The 14,407-nt window shown below is 43.4% G+C and overlaps 1 protein-coding gene across 5 annotated transcripts in view; it reads left to right on the top strand.

The window, feature by feature from the left end:
• The first annotated feature begins 6,423 nt into the window (after window positions 1-6,423).
• The window catches only part of SH3RF2 (SH3 domain containing ring finger 2), a 78,208-nt gene continuing 70,224 nt past the window's right edge, over window positions 6,424-14,407 (top strand). The window contains exons 1-2 of one of the 5 annotated variants that reach the window (XM_044454331.1): window positions 6,424-6,542; window positions 7,815-8,349. In XM_044454331.1, coding sequence (XP_044310266.1) covers window positions 7,936-8,349 — 414 coding nt within the window. In that variant the 5' untranslated portion in view covers window positions 6,424-6,542; window positions 7,815-7,935. The other 4 variants (XM_044454330.1, XM_044454332.1, XM_044454329.1 and 1 more) reach the window with 4 other exon arrangements.

The raw sequence follows: 14,407 nt of genomic DNA, 5'->3' as shown, positions 1-14,407 counted from the left end.
AAGAAGAAAAGAGAAGAAAGATTTACAGCTCAGATTGCTACCTGAGAGGGAGCAGCTAATCTTGAAAGGAGCAGGGAAGACATGCAAGGTACCAAAGGAAGGGCAGTCAGAGGACAGCAGGGAGGTATGTCATCTCACTAGGGCTGCTGAAACAGTGAATGATGATTCAGGCAACTGAGTCTCATTTTGGAAGCAAAACAGAGTCTACAGAATACAGCAGAGGTTTAGAGAACACCTTAGACAAACCGTTCTATATTATGGAGAGGCTCCTTTGAGGGCACCTGGACCTACAGAGGTGTGTGTGTTAGGTACACGAGAAAGGGCCTTCCGCTTTGCCACTCCCAAGCTGTGGAATGTGCTTCTTCAAGAACTGCAATTGTCCCCCATTCTCTAGGCTCTGGGAAAGGATATGAAGGCATGTCTTTTGATTTAGCCTTTTAAATTACATGGTCATTTTCGTGTTCTGATGTTTTACTACTGTAGTGTTTCTTTGTTTTTACTGTTTTATGGCTTTATTTTTTCAACCGGTATGCACTGCCTGATGGCTCTTCAGCAAATAAAACAGAATATAATCAGCATCTACTTCCTCCTACAAACAGGAGAAGGGTGGGAATGAGGAAAGAAGAAGATGGCACACTGGAGCTGAGGCCCTGATGGAGCACAAGACATCAAACAACAGGTGAATCCCCATAGAGATGAATGAGGTGTCCCCAGGTAAACTCAACTCTTTTTAAAGTCCACCATCACCTCCCCTGATGGTCCACCTCCATGCTGTACATGGATTCTGGGCAGTTTCTGCCATGGGTAAGCCTGTGGAACATCCATAAGCTCCCCCTCTGAGTCGGAACCCTGTGCAACCATCTTATGGGGGAAAGCCTGCCTGGTTTCAGCAGGCCCCTCCATGGCAAACCTAAGTGGAAAATCATGGGGGCAGCCAAGGAGGGGATGGCACAAAGGCACCCAGAGGTCCCACCCCTACTCTTGTACATGGAGACCAGTGCCTGAGGGTGGCTGCATATCCATTGCCTGATGGGAATGGCAATCATCTGCTTGACATCCTGTTACATGTGGTCATTATGGGAGTTGCAGTCTCAACACATGTGGGGCACTGTGTTGGGGAAGGCTTTGTGACACCAATGGGAGATTCTTTTTGATCACCTCTAGGAAGGGCTTGTGCTTTAAAATTAGGATGCTCAGGACTTCATCCCGAGATGCTCTCAATCAGAAACCTGCTTGGCTCTTCCAACATGAGCAAAGTTACTGCTAAGGACTGCCCTCTGGATGTAAGAAGTACAGCAAATCTGGCAAGATCAGGTGGTTGGGGTTCGGTTCTACATGCATTCTATTACTCCACCCACATACTGTTGCCTACATGGCCACAATTCTGTGGGTCTGTTCTACTGCTTGCACAGTACTGCCTTCTCTCCCTCCTCCTCTCTCCGTGCCTCTTACATTCTCTGTGCAGACGGAGCCTGTGTGAATTTTCACATTCCTAAAGCAATGTATGGTCTGCCTGTTTTTCAGGTGTTTGCCCTCACAGAAGCATAAAAAGTAAGTTCACAGTTCCACAAAGACATATCCATACGGTATGTACCTCTTCTGGAACATATATTTATATGTACATCTGCTCACAGACAAATGCTGTTGTTTGGTGACTGCGTATCTCAACACTAGTTGGATTTGTAGTGCCACACTTCAGGCTGCCATTTCAGGCCAGAATAATGCTCTTTATAAGGTCTCTAGAGCCATCTTCTTGGACATTTTGCAGGGGGCTGGGTCAGGGACAAAGCAGGTGCAGATGAATCCACTATTATTGCTGCTTCAGTGAGGAAAAACACTCCCAAATTACACTCTTCAGGCAAGTGGAACAATTGCTCATCTGGAACAATATGATTCAGTATCTGTCTCCCAGGCATTAGCAAGAAAGTCTGAAGTCACAGGTAAGTAGCATCTTTTGTTTCCTGCCAGTTCTCAAAGGAAACAGATATAGAGGGCTCTGTAGGCAGTGTTTATTTATGCCTGGGTGGACAAGCAGGTAGCATTAGCTTGGTAATTTGTAGCATCTTGCAACTACCATCCTAACCTTTGAGATCTTTTAAAAGAGAAAGAAAAAAGAAGAGATGCTAAAAATTTCCCCAGGAGAGGACTGGAACACTTTATAGTATAAATTTATATAGATTCCAGGAGAAATGCCTTCCTACCTGTCTTTCATATCTCACCATAGCACTCTCCGTGATGGCCAATTCATTCGAGATGAAAATCAATTTACTGCTGGACCTATGGTCCATGTAAACGACCCCATGGGGTCATTAATTCCATGTAGAAATGAGGGCATACAGATACTCCCTGTAGCCAAGGTGAAACGTGGGGCTGTGCACCTGAATCTAAATAGTTAACCCCACGCTCTGGAGTAAAAGAGCACTGGATTCTCTATAAATGGCACACTGAACACAATGGGTGCAATAGGACCAGTCAGAACAGCTGCACACCTCCATTTCTGTTTGGAAAGGGATGAAGGATGGATGGTCAGGACTAAAGACTCTGTAAGAGAAACCATTTCTGTTCCAGGATCTCTGAATTGCAAGGGGAGGATTTGTGTGTAGATCAAAAAAGAAAACCTAATCACCAAGGTCTCTTTCATACTGAAGGATCCACTTCTCTTCGGGCCATACATTCCACCTAAGCAGGGGTGAAGAATTTGCAATTCCATTTCCATCCCTCCTCTGATGCACCAAAGTTGGATGGCCCAAATTGGCCATCTAGCTGTTTTGCAGAGAGGGAGAAGCACACAAGGTGGATTCTTCCCACCCTGCAGAGGATGCTCATAATTCTTTGATTTCCTTGGACTGAATCCTTTAAGAAACTCACTAAGTGTACTTCACAGGCTTGCACTGATATGCTTGTGGAACAGCAAGAGCAAAACAGCCTAGGTAGAAGCTCTCCATCTAATGAAAGAGAGAAAAGGCAAGCTATGCAGCATATATAGGGTATGTGTGTGAATTAGTGGGTGGAGGGGAGGGGAAGAAAGAGAGAGAGAGTGAGAGCGAGAGCGAGAGCGAGAGAGAGTCGTATACCTTTCTATAAATTTGATACCTGAAGGCACACTGCTATGCATATTTAGATAGAAAAAGTTCTATATTTCCCAGCATTCCCTACCCAGCAAGGCTGACTGGGGAACGCTGGGCTTCACAGACTTTTTATCTGTCTAAGTATGCATAGGCTTGCACTCTTAATTGCTGACACACTTGAGATAGTTTCAAAGACAGTCTGTGAAGTACATTTATGGGAAGAGTTCATGAAACAATGTACCTAGTTAAAAGATAGCAGGTTTTTAAATCAACCTTAAAATAGTTGAAAACAGAAATAGTGAACTTTAACTTTTAGTTATGTTAAAAAGAAAATGACTACTTAAGAATTAATTTGATTCATAAGAAATGCATGAAACATGGGAAATTGTCTATTAGTGTGCTTTTTCATTTTCAAATTCAATGAGTGGTTTCACTTTCCAAAAGCAGACCAGTTTATTCAGAAGTTACACGTGGCCTCCATTTTAAAATTCTTAATTATTTTTTAAAAGTAATACCATGATGCATTTGAAGCCAGAACATTCCTTGGAAGCAAAAATTACAAAACTGAGGCTGTCACGCTTTATCATGAGAAGCCAAGACTATTGTCATGAAAAGGCAAGACTTACTGAGAAGACAATCATGCTAGGAAAAGTTGAAGGCAGAATAAGATGAAATATGAGTTGGATCTTTCGTACAGAAGAAGTCATAGTCTTGAACTTACAAAAGCTGAGCAGGGCTATCAAGGACAGGATGGAGGGCCTTCATTCATAGGGACACCATGAGTTGGAGATGACTTGATGCTGCATGTATGTAGCAGCCACAATGCACTATTGCATCAAGGGCAAAATTTTAACAACAGCGCAGGATACTCCTATCAGTGTTGAATGAGAAGCAAGTACCATGAAGCTTACTCCCAGAGAAGCAGGTGCAGGGTTGCAAAATGTGCCAAGGTCCATGTGCAGAGTTGTAATTTATTGTTTTAATAGCTGTAGTAGTCTATAGAGAAATATTTGGGATGCTGCTGCCTTCAACATGCAAAGGTGGCAGGAACAGACTATGGCTGTGCTTGCATAACATTAGACATTCAGGCAAAATAAACTCTATTATGAGCACACTGTGGACTTTTCATTAAGGTGTTGCCCTGTACATTGATAAATTTTCCTCATTAGTGCATGTGTGGCATCTCCCTACAAAGCAGAAGCATGTCTTCGCTCTCTGGTAGTGAGTTTTAGCCTGGATCTAAACTCTGAAACATTTCAGATGCCAAAGTAGGGTGCCATACCTAGAAAACTGTGGCTGCCAAAGGCCTTCTAATAGAATATGCAAAGGCAACCCCCAGCTTGCCACTGAACATACACTCAGCAAGGAGAAGCCACTAATGTCAAAATCAATAGACATTTCTAGTCCACCTTTCCTCTAAGGAGCCCATGGTGCTGTATAGGATCCCTTTCTTCTCCATTTTATCTTCATAAGAACCCTGGGAGGTGGGTTAGGCTGAGAGCCAGTGAATGACCCAAAGTTTTCTAGGGAGTTTCATGGCTAAACAGAACCTCATCCCCCAAGTCGCCGTCTAACATTCCGATACACCATATTGTCTCAGTTACGGCTCCTTGCTGAGCTGACTTGTACAAGACATGGGTTTGCAAATATGTGACACTATGATGCTGCGAAGTTCATTTTAGTGTAGAAGAAGTAGTTCCAAGCCACATTTTATTTGACTTAGTCTCTCTCTCTCTCTCTCTCTCTCTCTCTCTCTCTCTCTCTCTCTCTCGGGGGAAGCAGATTACCTGAAGTTGGCTGCCTCCCACACAGACCTCCCTGGTCTGGTCACTGCTCTCTCCAAAATCAGAGGCTTTGAGGATGCTCTTCTGGCTTTTGCTGGCAGGGCAGAAGATGACTGACTGCTCCCAGCCCTGCAGGCAGCCTTTCTTCCTTTGGCTGGCCTCTGAGCACATATAGGTTGGTGACACTGTTTGGAGCTGGAATGTACTCAGCTGGGACCCGAGATGCCTTTGGATCTGGTGAATCCTCGGCTTCTAGTCTCCTTTTCCTGTCCTGCCAACAGGCATGTGCCCTTCACTCCTGCTCTGACTTCAGAAAAAGAGCCACATCGTTCTGCCAATGCTGAGAGGGATAAGGGAGATCCACAATTGAATCTTCTCCCCCACTGATCCGTTTCCGGTCTTGAAGAAGGAGGTTTACAGGATCTTGCAGCACTCCAGATGCCATCTATGGGCCAAAGGTTGCTCTGTTGATCAACTGTTTTGTTTCCATTTTACTTTTCCTCTAGGATTAGTTATTCCATGAGGCATTTAATAGATATATGTAACAAATACATAATAGATCTGCTCTCATCTTACACTGTGTTTTCAGTGTTGTAACTGTATTATGCATTATTTTAATTATATTTTAATACACCAGCCTCACAAGGTTCAAGCCAAGATTCAAAATGTAGCAACAGCCACACTAGTATTTTTTTCTGGTATTGTATGTTGCTGTCATTAGCTGGTTTGGGCACTTAACGGCAGAAAGGTATACATTAAACAAGGGTGTATCCCAATGCTTGTTTAGACAGGGGAAAAAAGGGCCTATGACTCCCAGCACCCCCTCCCCCGAAACAGGTGTGTAATCAGGCATAGGACTGTGCCTGAAATGAATTTTAATTCCCATGTTTTGTATGGCGATAGGTATTATCCTAATTGCTCAGCATCCAGATTATGTTCTAGCACTCCGGTGAAAAATGCAGTTGGTGCCATCTGGATAGATGTACACTCATTTGCATCCCTTGGATGCTTTCTTCCCCTGCTCATCCCCTACTGCTCTTAAGGGATGAAAAAGACGCTTCGCCAGTGAACCATAATAAAAGTAACTCTTGCAATGAAGCATTCCGCGAGTATTTGTTGCAAGAGGCAGAGTTTTTAAAAGCCAAGTAGCTGAATTCTGCATAACCACACTCTTTCCAGCAGATGGCTGTTACACGTCAAGGGTCATCTCCTTGTCTTACGCTGAAATCCTAGATATGTCTACTCAGAAGTAAATCCCACTGACATCAGTAGCCTTACTGTCAGGTAAAGGGGCAGAGGACTCCAGCCCTAAACCCATCAAAAATCCTCCTTCATTGCTGTCGGGGTTTTCACTGCCTTTGTGAGCAGGCTCGTCGTGTTTTGTGTGTTTTTTAGATTGTTTTCTGTCATCTGTTTATACTCCTCCTCCTCTGTTCCTAAAACGGGATCAGCTTCATGAAAAATAACTGAGCCAAGTAAATGATCCAAGTTGCACTGGGACGAAGCCAGCACAGCTCAAATAAAGTTTTGCGCGCGCACGCGCGTGGGCGCGTGCTCGAAACCCCACCAAGCAGCGTCCCTTCCAAGTTCCTATTCAGACTTCCCCGTTCTCCCGTGTCTGAAAGCGGTGCAGGAGTAGGAGCCCGGCAGCGTAGGAGTTAACAAGGCAGCGCGTGTGAAGTTGAGCTAAGTGAGTAATGCACCTCGTTAAAGTTTTCAGTGCGGCTGCAATTGGGAGAGTGAGAGAGAAGGGAAAGCGAGAGTGGGAGCCGTGCCTTCAGGAGCCGAACTCGGTCGGAAGGGGTCATGAACGCAAGGTCAGTCAGTGGTCCTCGCGAAACGCTGAGGCGCTTTTTCCAGTTTCTTTCCTCACGACCTCAGAAAGAGGGAGCAGTCGGGAAGAGCGCTTAGCTCCCGACGCTTGTGCATCCTCCTCTTCAGTGTGAAACTTCTTCCGTGGCTTATTAAAAGCGGATTTTTCAAGAACCCCTGTGAGGAGGGGTGGGGGAGCGCTTCGGAGTGCGCAGCGTTTGAGAAAGTAAAGGGTCCATTTTATTGAGTCAGAACACGCATCCACCTTTGTGCCATCTGGGCTGGTGCTTGGCTTTGCAGGCCCTGACTTGAGTTGGGGATTAAGAGCCTCCTTCACTCGGGCTTGGCATAGAGTTGTGAAAGGTGTTAAACAGGTTGAGTTGCTTTTATGCTGTGGGAGGAATAATTTCTTTCTCCCCTGAGCTGTTTTTGGATGATCAAGTCTACTAAGGCAAGGCAAGCTACAAAACTGCCACTCTCCCAAAGTCAGGAACGGCTGCTTCACCTCCAGGTATGCCAAAGTAATGTTTGCCACCAAAGTGGCGAAGCGGGAGGGGGAAATCTCAGGCATGCCGTTCCGAGATAAAGTGGAGCACTGTGGGTGGTTCCCAAAGCGCGCCTGTAAGCGGCGGCCTGCTCAGAAAGGGGGAGAGGAGGAGGGAGGCGTGTGTGTGCGCCCAAACACAGTCGTGTGTTTCACAGAACACCTTCTGTCTTTAACGAGTGGGATCATTTTATGGCATTCACAGTTTATGTACTGTTTATATCACATTATTTTAAGATAGACTGATCCCTCTGTGGTACATTCCCAAAAGAGCATATTGCCCCACAGAATCACTTTACTTGGAATGGAACAAACGGGATCCTCTCAGTTGGAGAGATACTGATCTGCACCCTGGAGCAGAATGTGGGTCTCTCCTGGTGTTTTTTTTTTTTTTCTTTTTTTTTTTTACTATTGGGTGTAATTCTGCTTCTTGCTACTTAACTTGCAAACGACTAATGCTAGACTTGGGCTAGAAGAGAGTGGAGGAAAAGTCACCCTGTGCATTGGCTCATGAAGCTTTGCTTTACCTGGTAGGTGGTGGCATACATTTCATAACATACAAGTAATCCGGTTCTGTAATTCCCCCATCTTCTGTTCTTCACACAGGATGATGACTTTCAGATTCCAAAATCTCAAGTATCCTTCCTGCAACACTTCCGAGCCACCCCCTTTGTTCCAGTAAGTATAATGCTGATTGTTCTGTCTCAGCTTGTGACTGGAGTTTTTCATGAAGAACAAGAACAGCAACCACAACCTCAGCATGGATGATCTCACTTTATTCGACATGCTAGAGTGCCCAGTATGCCTGGAGAAGCTGGATGTCTCAGCCAAGGTGCTCCCATGCCAGCACACCTTCTGCAAGCCCTGCCTCCAGAGAATCTTGAAATCGCACAAAGAACTGAGGTGTCCCGAATGTCGAACCCTTGTGCTGTGCAGTATTGAAGAACTCCCTGCCAATTTGTTTTTGATCCGCTTGTTGGATGGAATCCAGTTTGGACCAAATGTGATGAAATTTGGATCACTCCAAAGATCGGGGGTCCTCTCCTCTCCTGCCACCATCAGGAGAGTCTGGGGAGAGCCAAGAGCTTTACAACTCAGTCCGCATAGGCTGCTTTCCAGTCCCAGGATCTCTGTGGAAGGGGTAAGGAAGACCATTTCTTTTATCACCAACTACCTTAGCAGGACATTTAAAGGACACTTGCCATTTTAAGTTGTTATGAGCCATCCAGTCCTCTCAGCTTATGGCAACCCTGTGAACAGATGCCCCTCCCCCCCATGTCCTATCCTTTACAGCAAGCTCGAGGCTGTGGCTTTCTTTCTTTTATTTATCTATCGATTTATATCCTGCCTGTATAGCTTGAATCCCTCTCATATTTGGCCTTCCTCTTCTTTTGCCTTCAACTTTCCCTAGCATGATTGTCTTCTCCAGTGATGCATTTTAAGGGGTTGAATTCAGTTAATTACTGAACTGAGTTCTTTCCAAGGTAACCAGCTACCTTAACTGGATTTAAGCAGCAAAGTTTCCTTTAAGTTTAACTGTATTCTGAGTGGAACAATTTGAAGCTAGGAATCTTGAGTTTTCAGGGATTACCATCTCCAGCTGAGCTTGAAATTGTGCTACCAGTACATTGTGGTACTTCTATTTCCAATCCTAGATTAAATCAGGGAACGGAGAATTTATACATAAGAGAGAGCAAAACTACTTTCACACCTGTCAGGGACTGAGGAAGGTTTGATTTTCACAGTGCTAAAAAAAAGTCTTGTCCTCCACAGTTACAACATTAGGGGGTAGGGTTTTTGGCCCTTTAAAGGGGTATGACTAGATCTGAATCTGGATTTTAAAAATAGGTCAGCTGTGCCCTACATTTGCCCAGTTACTAGTCATACTAGTCTTTCTGTTCTCTGGGGCATTTCATAAAAGCTTATCAGGAGCTTTCCCCTCCTCCTGTGCTGTGTTGACTTCAGTCATGCTGAAGGCACAGAGTATGTGGATTTGGGGGCTTGGCAAAGACAGAGGTTTTAGCATAAGGAAACCTATGGTTGTATATGCTTCTTAAACAGTTTTGGAAGAACATGACTTGGCAAAGAGCTTACCTTATGCAGTTTGCTAAGCATTTTGTAAGTAAATGACAGGGAGTGTATGACTCATGAAGAGTCCTGTTGTAATTTTCTTTCATTACTGGTCACAGAAATCCCTATTCCAAATACAGACATCTTAAGGAAACCACAATCCTGTTTTTATTGGGTCCCCAACAAGATAAAGTTAGGTGAGCACATTATTTCTCAGTCAAAGATGTGACACCACCTTTGATTTAAATTCATTAGGGCAGCAGCCCAGAATAATCAACCAGAGCAAGTTCTAATGTAGGAAAACAACCCAGTGTCGGCTTCTGCACCTGTCAAACCTGTAATTAATCTGTAACCTAGATCAGTTATTGACTGGTTATCAGTCTAGTTTCACCCACCTGTTCACATTCACATTGCAAAGGTATTTGCAATCTTCCTTGTGTAATTCTGTTTATTCATGAAGTGTGGCATCTACCACATTGCACTCCTGCTCAACTGCCACCAAAATAAACCCGACACAGCAATGCAAGCCAGATCCACTACATCGGGGCTTCATTTTCCTAAGCAAACATTTACTGCAGCTAAGGAATGCCAGCATCTTACTTGAAAAGAATAATAAACCCCCTTAACATTTCAAATTATAGGTAAATCTAGGCAATAATTTTATAGATTGCCTAGATAAAAGATGAAATGCAGCAGTATACAAGCATCCACCAGCAAGGCATGGCATGTCCAGATTCAGAGGAATTCATGGCTTGTGAGGTTTTATTAATGTGTAACATCTGGCCAACAAGAGATGACTGTAAGTATTAATAACAGAAGAGCCAAAATTTCAAAGGAATATATAAAATGAAAAACTCTGTAATGAAAATGGACTAATTGTCAGTACCGGTCCCTAAAGGCCAAGTTCGACTTGGTGATCAAAGTAGAAAAGGTCTCAAAACCCTCCTTGTTTGAAATCTTATCTTCTCACACTGCTTTATTAACAAGACAAGTCTGTGAATGGTTATTCAAGACTAATTCTCACTGAGTTCAATAGGATTTGCTCCCGGGTAGTTGTGAGGAAGATTACATTTATGTCCTTTCATTTTTGTTATTATTTGTTTAACTATAGTTAACACTTGTCATCATTCAGGATAGGTATAGGCCTCGTGTTAGTAATATGCTAACAGTAATATCTGTATAAAATTATACAGATACCAGAATTAAGACCTTTAAAATTCAGGTGTCAACATGACAAAAGAAGGATAAGAGTGCTTTCCTATGCATGCTTACCCTGGGAAAACTCCCAGTTGGGAGTTTAGACTTTTTCTGTCAAAGCATGCATAGGATTGTACCCTGAGCTACTCTGGGAGTTTCAGAAAACAGAATCCTAATGTCTTCTACCTGTGCCATAGATTGATCATTTGTGAATAAAGCACATCAGACTGAGGACTGGGGAATCAAGATGGTTTTCAGAACAATGGGAGAGATTCTTCACAATAGGAGAAGGAAAACAAAGCTTGCAGCTATTACAGAAGATTGTAAATATACACACACTTAGGGATTGCAAGTATATTGGCTTAGTGAATGGAGATTTACATTATGCAAGAGACCAGTAGGGATTATACATGATTTGATTGAAATAGATGATGGACTTGAGCGATGCATTGCTAGTGAATGTAATGCATTATTGATTGGTAGCTATTTGTACATGCCTCCATAACACATATCTCTTTAGCCATCATGTTGGGACACGTGTATGCACATAGTCTTGCAAAATAAGGCATTGCAGCAGACAACAAATTACTGGTTGTGTCCGTTGTACATTGGTTTGTACTCGGAGAGAGCCATGGCCATTTCCACAGGGCTGTGAACATTGCTGCAATTTGATTCCATTGATATCCAGGTTCAGTGTTTGCCATGCCATGGGACAGCCTCTATGGGTGATGGGAACATGCTGTAATTGGAGAAACCGTCCTGCATACAAACACAACATGGCTGCTATGGGTGACCTGCCCAAGGCAGGGGTGGGATATAAGCTAATCAGCATAGTTGAGCTGATTTGCAGCACCAAGGGAATCCTATTTCACAGCAATCTCAGCTCCCAGCAAGCTTGCTTGCTTGCTTGCTCTCTCGCGCGCGCGTGCTCGCTCGCGCGCGCTCTCTCTCTCTCTCTCTCTCTCTCTCTCTCTCTCTCTCTCTCTCTAAAGTTTTTAGCCTGGCACTGAAAAGAATACAAAGTCGGCACCAGGTGAACCTTTCTGGGGAATGCATTCCATAACCGAGTCACCTCTGCTGAGAAGGCCCTTCTCTGGGTAGCCACCCTCCAAATCTTCTTTGGGGAAGGTTTCCAAAGAAGGACCTCTTCACCAGATCTTAAGGGGAGGGAAGACACACAGGGAAGGAGAGGCTCCTTCAGATATCCAGGTCCTAAGCCATGTAGGGCTTTATAGATCATCACCAGCACCTTACATTGGACTGGTGGAGATGGTAAAGGACCGACATTATACCTTTTCTAAGTAGAAGGGGTGTAAAGTTGTGCCAGGGGTTTGCACACATAAACCAGACAGGGTACTATGGCCTCAGAGAAACATGTTGTGAAATTAACATGTCTGCTTCATGGCAGTGTGAATGTCTTCACATCTAAATGTCAAGAGTACAGGTAACTTTTTCAAATTTTGAGGATGAGTCAGAAGTGAAATATGTCATGTTTGGAGATGACAGATCAGTTTCCACAGTTTAGTTAGGAATATGTGGAGGAGTATGAGGTGCTGATGGCTCAAAGAGGATTCCAATTTTGCTTTCAGCAGCAGCCACTGACTCTATTTAAGCCAAGAGCTAGCAGTGAAACAGGACTCCACTGGTGAATGCACAGCCATTCTGCAGATCACAGGTGGGCTGTCTGGAGAAGAGCTGTGCTGTTAGGTGGATGAAGGAATGTGGTAAAGCAGGTTCTGAGCTCTTCCTGTGCTATCAGTCCCTATGGGCTTGCTGCCTGAAAGCTGACAGCAAAGGGAGTCCTGGCATTCTTGTAGGGGGACCAGTACAGAAACTGGGTGGGATCATGGATGGAAGGAAATGATCACTATAGCTTGCAGATCAGCTGCTGGGAGCTGCGTGCTTGGGACTTTGCCTCAACCTTTGCTGTTTCCTCAGTACAAACTCCCTATCAGTCACATTGCCACAGGGTGACTGCTAATCCCAAAATTCTAGTTATCTAATCAACAGTTTGTCCTCTCCCATAGTAATTCTGTGTGAACAGCTTCCAAATGTTGGAATTACCTGAGGTGACTGTTCAGATAATGAAGAATGCACCACACACACATTATTTCAAAATCTCTTTCATGTCAGCACGGCCTTTTCAATTGACTTTAGGCCACACCAAAGATCATTAGAGCCATCAGTATTGCTCTGTGCTTAGCAGAAAGGAAACTTGCCAGAGTATGGCTCCATAGGATGATTTTAAACTCCTCCTGTTTGTCAGAAGCTCTGCTATAATTTGTACTTCCATTTTCATATGGCTTGTATAATGCCTTGAAGTGTTTAAATTACAGAAAGGGATTAATAAATACAAAAAGAAAAAAAAGAAAAGAACTGAGACAAGAGGCAATAATTAAAAGTATTTTAGTTTCTGCTTCCGTATCTGCATTCTAATCTACTACCATGGTCCAGAGTTAACATTTGTCAGAAATAAGTCACCGGAGCTCATGAAAAAGTTTATTCCAAGGATACCTGTTGTCTTTCATGCCTCTGTGGAAATTCTCTGTTTGAAACAGATTTGCCCAAATGGTTACTCTTGTTTTCTGTTCTAATTACTTCTTAAAGGTCTTTCTGCACAACTTCACCCTCTTTGTTTCTTCTCCTTGCCTGGCTCCAATCACTCCAAACTCAGCTTTCTTTCCACCATTCCAAGTTGCATTTTATACTCCAGTCTTTTGGCACCATGCAGACCCACACATTCCTGTATGTGATGAAACAGCTCTTTCCTGATCTCGGTGGGCCACTCTTCTGCAGGCTAGACCCGCAAGAACAGCTTTGCACAGAGCAATGGCAGGGAAATTGACCTCTTCACAGGTTTGACAATGGGGATGAAAGAGAGCACTATAAAGTTGATATCTCATTTGAATCACACATCCATGATTTCTCAGAGAGCAGCTCTCTGTGGAGAGTTAAGCTCATCTCTGTGTTATTTCCACTGAAAATACTCTTGATATGTGGAACATAAAGTGCTTACAAGGTAATTATACTGCAACACCACTTGAGCCCACTTAGACTTATTGAAATGAATTAAAGAATGAAAGTAGCTTAAGCACATGTAAACAAATCGAAATGGTTTGTACATCACAACAACACAGAACTTGGGAAATTACTATCCTTTCTGTAAAGGCTGGGGAGAGCAGTCAGAAAGCTGGGGTCTCTTAAACCTGGAATAAGGGTGGTCTAAATGTTCTGATTTTTAATTATTTTTGGATCAAAAGCCAGAATGTTGTTGTGGCAGAATTATTATTTATCTTTTAAGGCTACTGCAGATACTCATTTTTTCCCTGTCTGTTATGGATACAGTCATTTTCCCAGGATGCTGGTACTGTTGTTTTGCTATCTTTCTCCTCTGGCTGCCGTTTCTGTCTCTTTCTGCATGGCCTGAGATGAGCTAATCCCCCAGTTAACAACATGAGGTAGTTAATGTGTGATTGTTCATATAATGTGTGATTATATGAAAATGATGATCAGGCTAGTGAAGGAAGCTGAGAATGAGAGCAAGTGAAAGCAGCATAAGTGGACGGAAGAATACTTTTTAAAAAATGACTTAAACTGGAATAGGAAGGCATTTTTCAACACGATGCTGAAAATGCCCAGCATCAAAAAGCTGAGGTTTTGTGCAAATTGCCTGACCAGAAATTTGGTAATTGTTGAGAAGTAACTAAAATATGTGAATTCTATCAACATTCTTTTGAAATGTTCTACACATTCCCACAAAGCTATTCTCAAACTCTTGTCTGATGTCACACCGTTTTCTCCTATTTTTCCATGCTTCCTCAGGCTATGCAGACTTGTTATGTGGGACCACCACTGTTCTTGTTGCTTCCATTGCTCTTCTCGTTGCTGCCACTGCTTTCCATTTTCACAACCTCTTCTGTAAAGAGAAAATA

This window comes from Varanus komodoensis, unplaced genomic scaffold, assembly GCF_004798865.1.
Source record: "Varanus komodoensis strain SLA01 unplaced genomic scaffold, ASM479886v1 scaffold7_3, whole genome shotgun sequence".
Lineage (NCBI taxonomy): Eukaryota > Metazoa > Chordata > Lepidosauria > Squamata > Varanidae > Varanus > Varanus komodoensis.
This window is presented reverse-complemented; position numbering and strand designations above follow the sequence as displayed.